At 38.1% G+C, this 12,311-nt stretch overlaps 1 protein-coding gene across 16 annotated transcripts in view; it reads right to left on the reverse strand.

Moving 5' to 3' along the window:
• The window catches only part of C13H3orf67 (chromosome 13 C3orf67 homolog), a 282,335-nt gene that overhangs the window by 68,283 nt on the left and 201,741 nt on the right, over positions 1-12,311 (reverse strand). For all 16 annotated transcript variants that reach the window (XR_002337601.1, XM_021069115.1, XM_021069106.1 and 13 more), the window contains one exon: positions 6,480-6,683. Coding sequence is in view for 15 of the 16 variants with exons in the window: in XM_021069115.1 (XP_020924774.1) it covers positions 6,480-6,683 (204 nt within the window). In the remaining variant the exon portion in view is untranslated. The remainder of the gene's footprint in view (positions 1-6,479; positions 6,684-12,311) is intronic.

Genomic DNA, 12,311 nt, shown 5'->3' on the forward strand with positions numbered 1-12,311 from the left:
GAGAAGTTAATGAATCTGAGATCAGAGCAAATTAAGACCTAGTAACTATAAAGAGCCTGAAATGCCAACATGCTATATATTGGACACACAGCAGCTGGTGATCTTCCTGTAAAAAACACTGATGTGCTGATGAGCCAAGAAAGAACAGATCCTAGAAACTTGGGACCTTGTCCTTTTGGTGGTGCTGTTGCTATGCTAGACTAGTGTTGGGAAAACCACACTCATGTGAAACTAACCGCCACTGAGAGCAAGAAGCTTCGCTTTTCCAGGATCAAGCTGCTAGAAATTTTGGGGTGAGGGAGAGAAGTGAAAGCTAAATAAAAGTAAAGGAGATAAGATGAAGCTGCCCATGTTAAAAGGTAAAGGCAATATTTTTTGGTTGTTATGTAAAATCTATGAAAATGGCAAAAATATTGCAAGGCTAATCAGGATCATAAATAACTTGTCCGAGAACCTCACCATATCCTTGTGATTTTATGAAGTGCACTTTGCCTTGTTTTTCTCCAAATATTACGCTCTGCAGTGTGCCATGTTGATGGATGTATATGAGGATGCTTTGTTTGTTTTAACAAACTGAGGAAACCTATGTGCTCAATTGATATTAAGTTACAGGAATTGTTAACCTGGAGAAATAACGGCTTCAGAGCATCAGCTTACAGGTGATGGCATGTACATGAGGCCTGCTTTTCCTAAATCTAGGTTAGAGGTGGGACAGAGAAATATGAAATATTGAAATAATGAGTTTATTTGTAAAGCTCTGGGGGTCAGTCTGGATTTTAATGGTTAAGCTTACATCAAAACAAACACAACAGAACCTCTGCCCACCTTACGGCCCCTCAGTGGTCCTAAAAAGGGAAAATGTCCCAGAAATCTTTTCTGATCACTCAGGGGCCCACTGAGGGGAACACCACTGGGGGAGCAGCAGATGACTGTTAGCATGAGCTTACTTTTTCAGGTGCTGGGCACCTGGAGTCCGTGTATTCCTTCAATTCCGACCAGGCCAACGGGAGGAAGGGTCTTTACTATTTCCACTTTACAGATGATCATGGCAGCAAGTGGCATGGTTTGAGCCCAGGTTGGCTGAAGTACATTCTAAATTCTTTTGGTCATTACTTCAAGCTGTTTCCACTAACAGCCATTCCTCTTTCTTAAAAAGAACACCGCCCCTCCCCCGCTCCCCCAAAAAACCCCACACACTTCAAGACATGGTTTTATGCTATTGTCAATAAAAATCCTTCACCAAAATAAAATTCACTTAAGAATCTATTATAGCCAACTCCTAGCTCTCTTCCTAGGACTGCCTAGAGCCCAGTTTTTGAATAAATCTCATGAGGGCTTCTCCTAACAGAACCTTCCAAAATTGATTACTTGTAGCCTGGTTTCCACAGAAGTTGTAGAAGTATTGTTTTAATTGAATTTGGTTCTAAGTTAGAGACTTTGAAAAATCTGTCTGTCAAAGGCCAATGGATTTCTCAGTGGGCTTGATTTATTTAGCAAGAGATGCCTACAAAAGCCAATTTGCTATGAGAAATATGGTTACATTTAATTACACTTTTAAATGACTAATTTATTATATCTAAACACCTTTTAAACAGTACATATTACTCTGAATTGTACAGATGCTGAGGAAAGCTTAGAAATCAAAGCTTGTAGTAAACACAATAGATTTCACTAAAGACTCTTCATTTTGCTCTGTGTAGGCTTCCTGGTTTGACTGCAATGTATGTTAAGTCATTAGGTAAGGATGCTAAACTAAATGTGACCTGCCTAAGTCTCCTTATAACTGTTGATCATCAAGCCCTGACCAGAGGGAGACTTTCCCTTTGTGTGTATATTTAAAATCCATTTATCAAATCTTGAATGTAAAATATTACCTGTATCATTAAGAATTTATTTAAGCAAAGCACAGCTTATGTTTATTTTAGAATTTTGATAAAATGACCTTATTTTAGAGGAAAAAGGACTCTTTTAATATTACTGATTGATTTATTCAACCAGTGACTAAAAACCAGCAGTGATGGAGGGTGACCTCATGCCAGGCTCTGTGCTCAGCATAGGCCTGTCTTTAAACAGCTCACAACCAGGCCTGGAGGATACTGGTGGCAACGGTTACCTGATGTGGTAAATGCATTGAGTCTGAAGATAATGGGAACCACAGAAGGAAGAAAACAGTTCTGTGCAGAAGGGAGGGTTTTGTGATGAAGTTACATTTACATTGGGCCTTGGAAAACAAGGAGAGAAGAGGGATGGAAGGTCTCTAGCAAGAGGAAAGGGTATGGCCAATGGTATCAGTGACATGATTTGGACAAAAAGCATGACAGTGATGGGCAAGCTGCACAGTGTAGCTAGAGTATGGAGCAGTGTTGTTGGGTGGGGGTGGGTACTGATTATGAGAGAAGCAAAAATTCATTTCAACTCCTGTTCAAGGTGATGGAGAAACAAAGACACGAAGAAGAGGTTAACTTGTTAAAGTAGAGAATTAACTCTCTTCATTTCAGAACTTAGAGTTCTGTTCCTCTTCTTTCTACAAAATGAGATTGCACTCATTTTTGAACTCTGGCTTAACTGTAGCCTTCTCTGTGAAAGTATCTCTGAAAATGACAGGTAGAATTAACTGCTCCCTCTTGTGTGTTCCTTCATTCTACTATCACTCACTAACCTGACTTAGTGAGCTGTCTACCTCCGATGTGGTAAACATGTCAAGGCTGGTAAAGTCTTATTTGTATCCCCAGCATATTGTACCACTCAAACAAACAAACAAACAAAAACAAAAACAAAAAACCTGTGAAATAAATTAATAGGGGACAGATAAGCTGGGTTGTGGTGAGAGTTATGATGTAGATATTCCTGGCTCTATTGGCAGGAAGGAAGGTATGTCTTTTAATGAGAAGGGTTAAAGGCTTTAGAACTAAATCTTAAGGGATGATCAAGTACAAGGTACAAAGATATGTGCAGAGTCCCTTTAGGGAATTACAAAAGGGATTAAAGCATGGAGTGAAAGGTGTGGAGCAGTATGAGCCTGGAGAGGGAGGGAGGTCTCAGACTGAAATAGAGCAGGATCCCCTGGGGCCTTCCCAGGAAAGATTTTCCCCTTCCCATGTCTTTCACCTGCCTTTTGTCTTCAGAAAAAGTCTAGTCGAAGAGTAAATTTAACCCCAGAAGTGAAGAGATGCAAAAAACAAAAGGAAAAACAGTCAAATGGGACAGAATAATAACAGTTTTGGTCAGTCAACAAACAAAGTCAGGCACCTTTAGTTTCTCCTCAAAGGGTATAGATAATATTTTGAGCCATAGCCTTTGAGCTGTTTTGTAGATACTTCCCACCAGGTGGAAGATGCTAGCTACGTGATGACCAGACTATAGCCATGACATAAGCTGCCACCATTCTAAGAACTGGGAACTAAGCCTAGAAGTGAGGACTAACTGTACTTAGAGCAATCAAGATGACGCTGATCAGATCACTGCATGACCAATTTTAAGATGATTGTTAGAGCTGACGGTGCTGTTCTGCATGTGGCCTCTCGCCACCACCTATAAAAGCTCTTGCCCCCTGATCAGCAGCAGGGAGTTGGCCTTTGGACATGAGTCTGCCTTCTTCCCTAGCTGCTGGTCTCCTGAATAAAGCAACCTTTCCTTTCTAACATTTGCCTCTAGAGTATTGGCTTTTGAGTGGGGAGCAGCTGGACCTGAGTTTGATAACAAGATCATAAGAAGTCCTACATGTCAAACTAAAGAGGCAATGGGGAGTTATGAAAGGGCTTTATGCAGGGAAGAGATAAGACCACATCTGGGCTTTAGAAAGATCATGAGTATGAATAATAATGATGATAATAATGAAAACTAACTTTAATTTAGTAAATGCTTATTACAGATACAGTGCCAAGTGCTTTACAAGGGCACAGCCTGGATCTGAACCTTGGCGATTTGACTTCAGAGCCAATGCTCCTAACCATCTGGCTATGGTGCCTGGACTGAGAATTCCCAGTTCCCCTGGTATTTGGAAACTGCTGAAGGAATTTGGATAAAAAATAAAGTTCCAAGCTAAGGTATTAGATAGAGAGGGTTATGAGGTAAAAAAGAAAGAGGATTCTTAGGATTTGGAGACCAAATGGGTATGGGAAATGAAGGAGTGGCGGCAGTGTGGTGAGCATCAGTGGGAGGAGGACTGTGCCACCACTGAGATACAAGAAAAACAGTATATCACTGTGATAAAGTTATATCTTCTTTCATTTCTTCTTTTTCACTGTCCTTGTACAAATTCTAAAGAGACAGTCATGAGCTCTCAGAAAGACCATAGTGGTTCTTGTAAATTGCTCTATTTAAACTCTATATGAGGAAAAAGATGCAGAGTTCATTAAGGAATGCAATTTTCCATTTGGTGATAGTTCCAATATTGAAACAGACTGAATTTGATGCAATAATAAGCATATCTTATGAATACCAAAGTTAGGCTTTTCAATTATTTTCTCTGTCTAAAAAATAGACTGTTTTCAATTTCTCATTTGGTCAAATAGAGAGGTTATTAAGTTTATTACCAATGGTTATTTTTGGCTGCATACTTTTAGAGCGAAGCCGTTGTCATGCATAAGGACTTCAGCCCTTGCCAGGACAGGACAGTGATGAGGACACGGTATCCAGGGCAACCAAGAGTTCAGCCTTTTCAGTCCATAAATAATCATTTCCCAGCTTGCCCTTTGTGATATTGGGTCTCTGAGCTACTTCACGATGGAATGAGCTTGTTTAGGAGGCTAATGTTCTCTTTCTTACTTTTGGTTTAAATGACTGCTAAGGAATATTTCATAAGGGCAATATTTCGATTCCATTATAAATTGAATTGGCAAAAATCTGCAACTTATTCTTATGCTCATAGCTCTGGCTACAAGGATACTCTGAATAACCAGGGGTATTTTTTCTGTGGGTAATACTCTTTGGCACTAAGGTTGCTTGAGGTATTATGCATGCTTGATCATCCAGTTTAATGAAAACACAGTCAAGTAAGGCAAGAGAAACCTGGAGGATGGGCAAGGTGGGAATAAAGAACACTGAGGAAAAATTAACACCATTTTCTCCCCACACCCCTTAGAACCAATCTGAATTCCTCCTCTACGAAGATTTGTAAGTTCTCTCCAGAGTAGAAATCTCAACTTCTGCTAGATCCTGGTGGCACTTCCTTGACAATTAAGTCACATACCTCGTGGTTAGAGGCTCAGACGCAAGGGTCATGCCAACCTAGTTCTGAATCACTTCACTCAAGAGACTCAATTTTCTCATCTGGAAATGGGAACTCAATAGTGCTTACCACATAGGGGAGCAGTAAGGAGTAAGTTAGAAACACATGGCCGAGTGCCAGGGCCTCTGAGATTTCTGAGATCTACAGAGATGCTAAAGACTTGGAAAAACAACTGGCTTTAAAGTAGAAAAAGAAAACTGCAAAATTAATAAATATCTACTTATATATTTAAAATATAACGTACTGACTGTTAACTAAACCACTTAAACTCAAACTTTATGTAATGTTACATAAGTATGAACCCAAGTTGCACAATTTGGTCTTTCCTTTCAAAAACTGTGTATTTGAAAGTTACATTTACTGTTGGATGAAACTGCATTTTAATATATTTGATCTAATGTTGAATGTAGCCTTGTAAGTAAATGTTCCTTGAGTCTATGGGGATTTTAAAATGTCTCTAGGTACTTAAAGAAATGGTAGATCTAATTACTAGTATAGTAATGATTTTATTATTCTGCCTCATGACATTCTCTGTGTTGTATAGGACCAATCTGTTGATGTTTATGCTGTGTCTGTTCCAATTAAACCATAAGATTCTTGAGGATCATACTGGAGAATGGACTGAGTCAAAACACTGGGCTCTACCACAGACCAGACATGGAAGCCTCGGCCCAGGATTTAGTTTCTTCATGTGAAAAACAGGAAGACTTTGACCTGTTCTAGGTCATTGGCTCTCTATTGGCTAATAGAGAAAATGATGGGTCATATTTACAAGTGCTGTAACTGTATAAATAGACAGGAAAATATAAGCTGCTGAAGCCACTTGCAGTGCCTTACATACAGGAAGGAGTCATCATCACCTTTTCTGTTGTCATATCCAAGTAATGTTTCACATCTTGGTAGCCTCTTACTTTTTGTTCATTCATTTAACACATACTTATTTAACAAGTATTGAGCCCCTTCTATGTGCCAAGGCTTATGCTAGGAGTTGGGGATGCAATGAAATACTCATAGTCTATAGTGAAATCATTCTTTTTCTTTCACTGTATGGTTTTATATGTCACCACACAATTAATATAGAGTATCTGAAGGTAAATAAAACAATCTGAGGCAAGACAGACTTAAAACACTAACTTCAGATTAGCTTTCATTTGGGCCTAGTTTTCCCAGGTAAGGCTGGGCTTTGTTAGAGATAAACGTGTGCTCCTTGTTTAAGGAAGTAAACAAAGACACAAAACCCTGGACTCACGGGTGGCAGGCAGGAGTTCCAAGTGGTTGTGTCGTCACTGCTGGTACTTATGCTGACATTACAGTTGTCAACCTGGGATGCACTCAGGCCATGGGAAGCCCCAGTGTCCTCCAGTTCTTCATTCTGTTGCCGCCGTAGGCTTGCCAGCATCTGCAACTCGGATTCACTCATTGGGTTGGGTTGATAGTTTCTCCAGTCATATTCCTGACCAAGAGAGAAGACAGTGACAAAGTAAAGTGTTACTTGCCCTTTCTTAATTTTATGGGTTACCAATAAGTGGTGCTCCATAGTCTTAACCCCTTCAATTGGGTCCCTATGGACAGAGGCCCCACTGACAGAGACCCCCATCCTGAATATGCCTTTATATGATGCCTCCCCTGCTGCCACACCTTGTCTTCTCTCCTGACGTGTCAGCCACACAGTCCTTCATTCAATCCTCAAAAGCATCAAACTCACGTTTGCCTTAGTGCCTATGCACATGCTAGTCCTCTATGCCCCATGTGTTAATTCTTAGGTGTCCTTTAGAGCCCAAAGTATGTGTCACTTCCTCAGAAAAGCTTTTTCTGACAACCCAAAACTGGGTCAGTTCTTCCACATTATGCGCCCTCATAGAATCTTAAAAGTGTTCATTTTTAGCATTATCACAATTACAGTTATGTAGCTGGTTTTGGAGTCCACAGGTAGTCTATGAGTGCTACAAAGGCAAGGACTATGACTGTCTTACGTCCATTGTATTTTCTACATCTGGTGCCCAACCAGTATTTGAGGATTGACTAAATAAACAAAAATTCAAAGCAGTTTTTTAAAAAAGAAAAATCACTTTCTATAAAAAGTCCAGTTTACAAGAGAACTGATGAGTTTCATCATTGTGAACATTATCACCAAACACAGTCAACTTACAGTAAGACTGGGAATGACTGATGCTGACAAAAGGCATCAAATAAAACATGAACTTAATATGGGGACATGTAAGGTGTGAAAACCAGAAAGACCTCGCAGCTACCATAAACACTTACATGGATTTCACTATATAAGTAATCTATCAAGACTACTGCCAAAAATCTTCAGAGGTTAATATAAATATTATTTCAGCGTATAGAGAAGACATTGACATATGGAATTTTCTTTTTTTTTGTTTTGTTTTATTTTTATTTTATTACTCAAATGAATTTATCACATCTGTAGTTATATAATGAAAATAACAATCCAGTTTCACAGGATTTCCATCCCGACATATGGAATTTTCAAAACCATTCCTTTTTCTCTAGCCTAAACCAAGTTTGGTAACTAAAATTAATTTCAATATTGCTAAAATGTTAGCATCACATATGAATGAGCAGTGTGATTTACATTCATGACTGGTATATAAAGAAAAAAAACCTTTAAATATTTCTATATATCTGGAAAAACTGGTTATGCTCAGAGAGTTTTTTCCATGACATATTAGAATTTTTAAGATATTCAAATCACTATATTTATTTTCCTGCAAGACCCTTTGAGATAGCTATTGCTGTCTCTTCTTTTCTGCCTCATAGGGACGTAAAAAGTTAAGAAAACACACTTTTTGAAAAAATTCATGGTGTTTCTATGACATTAAAAGCTTTTTAATAAAGCATTACCCTCATCATAATTTGGGGGTTATGAAAGCTTGTGATCTAATAATGTGATGTGGAGATTTCCTGGAAAGTTGTCAGTGGAAACTCACTTAAATTCTAATAGCTCATTGCTCCAGCAGCTTGGACCCTGAGAAGTCATGCAATTTCTAATAGGAGATTTCATGAGTATTTAATATGCCTGGAGAGTTCTTGTGACAAAAGAGATATAAGAACAAAGTTTATATTCCAATTAAGAACACTTACAAAAAGAGAAAAATAAAAATAATTTAAATTTAAAAGAAACAGGGGAGCAATAAACACAAGATGCTCAACATCACTGTCAAGAGAAAATAAATCAATGCGCCGTTGAGATACCATTCACACCCACTAGGATCATCATAAGACAAAAGACAGAAAGTAACAAGTACTGATGAGGATGTGATGAAATTGGAATCCTCGTACATTGCTGGTGAGAATATAGAACGGCGCAGCCACTTTGGAAAACAATTTGACAGTTCTTCAAAATGTTAAGCACAGGCCATGTGGCCCAGCAACCCACTTGTAGGGATATATCCAAGAGAATTGAAAATATATGTGCATACAGAAACTTAACACACAAATGTTCAGAGAAGCATTATTCATAATAGCCAAAAAGTGGAAACAACCAATGTCCATTGACTGATGAATGGATTTTTGCTTATCCAAACAATGGAATATTATTAGCCACAAAGAGTAATGAGGTACTGATAGATGCTGTAACATGAATGAACCATGAAAACATTAAGCTATGTGAAAGAAGCCAGGGACAAAAGGTCACCAGTTGTATAATATTCATTTCTGTATATATGAAATATACAGCAAAAGCAAGGATATAGACACAGAAGGGAGACAGGCGATTGCCCAGGGATTGGGGATAGAGGGAATGCAGAGAGACCTCTAAATGGTATTGGGTTTCGTTCTGGGGTGATGGAAATGTTCTGAAATTAGGCCGCGGTAGTGGTTAAAGAATCCTGCGAATATACTAAAAACTCCTGAAGTTTATGGTGTATGAGTTATACCTCAGTTTAAAAAAAGTAGCTTAGTAATCACATGTGAAAATGAGACAAGCCACTTGACTTTGCTCAACAGTGACCTGTGACTTGCTGTCCTTCACTTCAGTTTTTCTGTCAAGAAATGGAACTAAACATTCTAATGTGTAAAGTAGGTGTTATTTGGCTTGCGTTGCCAATAACCTGCTTTTACAATGAAAAAGGAAATTTTACTTTTATTTCCACAATTTTTCTTAAGAATAAAGCTTTCATATGTATGGTTAATTCACCCATTCATTTATTTAATCCACAAGCCTATACTTTGCCTGAGGTACAACCCCAAGTGATAAGACAGAAAAATGGCAGAATGGAGCAGTGGTTAAGTCACGTAGATCTAAGCTTGGGCCCCGGTTCCACCACTTTCCAGCTGTATGTGACTGGGCAAATTATCTAACTTCTCTGTGCCTCAGTTTATTCATCTGTAAGATGGAACCATACTATACAACTTAGGGGATTTTTTTCAGTGGACTAAATTAAATAATATATATCAAATGCTTAGCATACCAGACAAACAGCTATACTGACTTATGATTTGTCCCTTTATCAGAAAGTGTTTGAGTGTATACCTTCCAATATATGTTTATTTATAAATTAAACACATGTACAGCTATATTAAAATAGTATATATAGGATAAAACATATATACACAAAAAATGTAAATTAAAACAATTGAGCTTAAAAAAATAAATGGAAATAATGTGAAGCCCATCCGACTGTTTCTGATATGTCTCTTTTTGGATGAGTATGTCCCTCTTAGGAGAACTCTGGGTTGGCAATCAATACATACTTTCCCTGTTATTACTATTCTTTCCTCTCATTTTCTCTGGCCCTTTTCATTCAGTCTTTTATCCATGCTGTACCATCCTAGGAGCTGGGAGTATAAAGAAAATGAGACACACCTCTGTCCTTCTGGTGCTTAGAGTCTAGAGAGGGAGATGTAACAGGTATTAATAATCAGGGTATTATAATGTACCATCATCAATACTACAACAGAGCTATGACTAAGATGCAACTGCCCAGTAGAATTAGAAAAAGCCTCACAGAAGTCTAAGGTGGCATATGATAGTAACTATATTTGTTGAAAAATGGAATGACTGACCTTCAAAGATAGTGACCTCTCTCCACCTCTGGGGGTATTGGAACAGAAGCTGGGGAAATAAATACTTGCCTGAAATATTATAGTAATCTGTAGTGGTGGAAATGGATTAATTAGCTCCTTATTCCACAAATACTTACTGAGACCTTATCATGTGCAAGGAACTGGTGGTGCTAAGTTTGCTTAGAACACTGTATTTCCATGATTTTCTTTGTTACAACAGTAAAATGTATTCTGACAACACCCTGGAAGGGGCAGCCAAAAATGAGCAGAGAGAAAGAAGTGAGTTTCTTCAGGGTCATGAATAGAGCCACTGGTGGCAGAGAGAGGTAATTAACTTAGCCTCTTGATACGTTCTTGATCTCTTAAACCATTTCAAAATCACCAGAAAGGCTAAATCATTTATTATTTTTTTAAAAAGAAGGCTTGCAATAAAGTCTTCACATTAAAGTAGACACCTGTACAAGATGTCATCTAACTAAATTATGCAATTTCTGAGAGGCAAAGAGCCTTATGTAATTCTATCTCTGAAAGGCTCAAACTGTTATGTATAGCCCAATTTTGTCTCAAAATATCCTTGTAGGAAAGAGGAGAGAGAGTATCAATCAGATTTGTTTTAGAAGCAAGATAATGGGTTCAAAGCTATATAATTCAGCTGTGCTCAGATTCCCAGGCAAGTTTTCCCCTTATAGCCATTCAAGCCATTGATCATTTACATTGATCTTTCTTTCAGGCAATTTTGGGAGACTAAGACAGTGAGGTTACAAAGGTAAGTAAGATGTGGACCCTGCTTTCAGAGACCTTACAGTCTAGTAGGGCAATTAAGAACTTTAAAGTAACATAGAGGTGTAGTATTAATAATCATGCAGTGCTCTGATAATGATTAAAAGGGAAAATGATACCTCCAACAAAATGATAAAACACAATAAACAAAAAAGGGCATCTTTCAACTTGATGCCCTTTGCCTAATTTGTCTTCTTGAGATTTTAAGACAGAATAGCTTAATTGATCAAACATCTGTCTATAGAATTTTGTGAGCCTCAGTTCAATTCTACTGAACTGTGGCAGATGGACACAAGGCTGAGTTTACAATGGGGATGTAGAACCAAAATGAGACATGGCCACGGGTTCAGAAGATCAGATGAACCTCCTTCTATTTTATACGAATGGGAGAGTAACAGAACTGAGAGAAAATTGGGTTATTATTCTCTTTCTGGAGCCTATAAAATCTGAGACTCTCTTTCTGTTGTGAGCCACATGGGAAGTCCAGAGAGACTCTCTTTCTAAATCACATTTGCATTGTGACAGTGCCTAACACCTATGGCATAAGGGGACATCATGTTGGAAAAACTCTTAATAAAACGTCTAACAATCCTTGACTCTTGGTATTCTTTTAAGTTACACCAAGACTTGAAAGGTGCTACTGCAAAAGAGAGGGTGGCTGTTATAAGAGAAAGGTAATGTGTGGAAAGGGAGATATACAAAATAGTCTGGCATTTCAGAAAAGAGAGAGGTTGCTTCCTGAAGGATGAGTCAAGGCCTAATGGAGGAGATGGTCTTTAAGTTGGGCCTTGAAGGATAGGAAGGGTGATATGTAAGCATATTCTAAGCATCAGGCAGGAAAACACAGGGCAAGTTAGAAGTATGGAGCTTATATTCATAGAAAGCATTATACTTATAGTTTTAGAGGTGGAATCAGTAATACTGTTCCAAAGCAACAAGGATGGAAATATCTAGAATTAATCTAAACTTAGAAAGACCAAATAGCTTCCACTTTCTTGTGATTTATCTTATTAAAAATCTAGGAATCAGGGGATAAGCAATGAGATCCTGCTGTATAGCACAGGGTACTATATCTAGTCACTTGTGACGGAACATGGTGGAGGATAATGTGAGAAAGGGAATGTACATATATATGTATGACTGGGTCACTTTGCTGTACAGCAGAAATGGACAGAACACTGTAAATCAACTATAATAGAAAAAAAATCTTAAAAATAAAAAAGAGATATGCACAGGAAAAAAATCTAGCATTCTACTAAAAGGTATACTT

This window comes from Sus scrofa, chromosome 13, assembly GCF_000003025.6.
Source record: "Sus scrofa isolate TJ Tabasco breed Duroc chromosome 13, Sscrofa11.1, whole genome shotgun sequence".
Taxonomy (NCBI): domain Eukaryota; kingdom Metazoa; phylum Chordata; class Mammalia; order Artiodactyla; family Suidae; genus Sus; species Sus scrofa.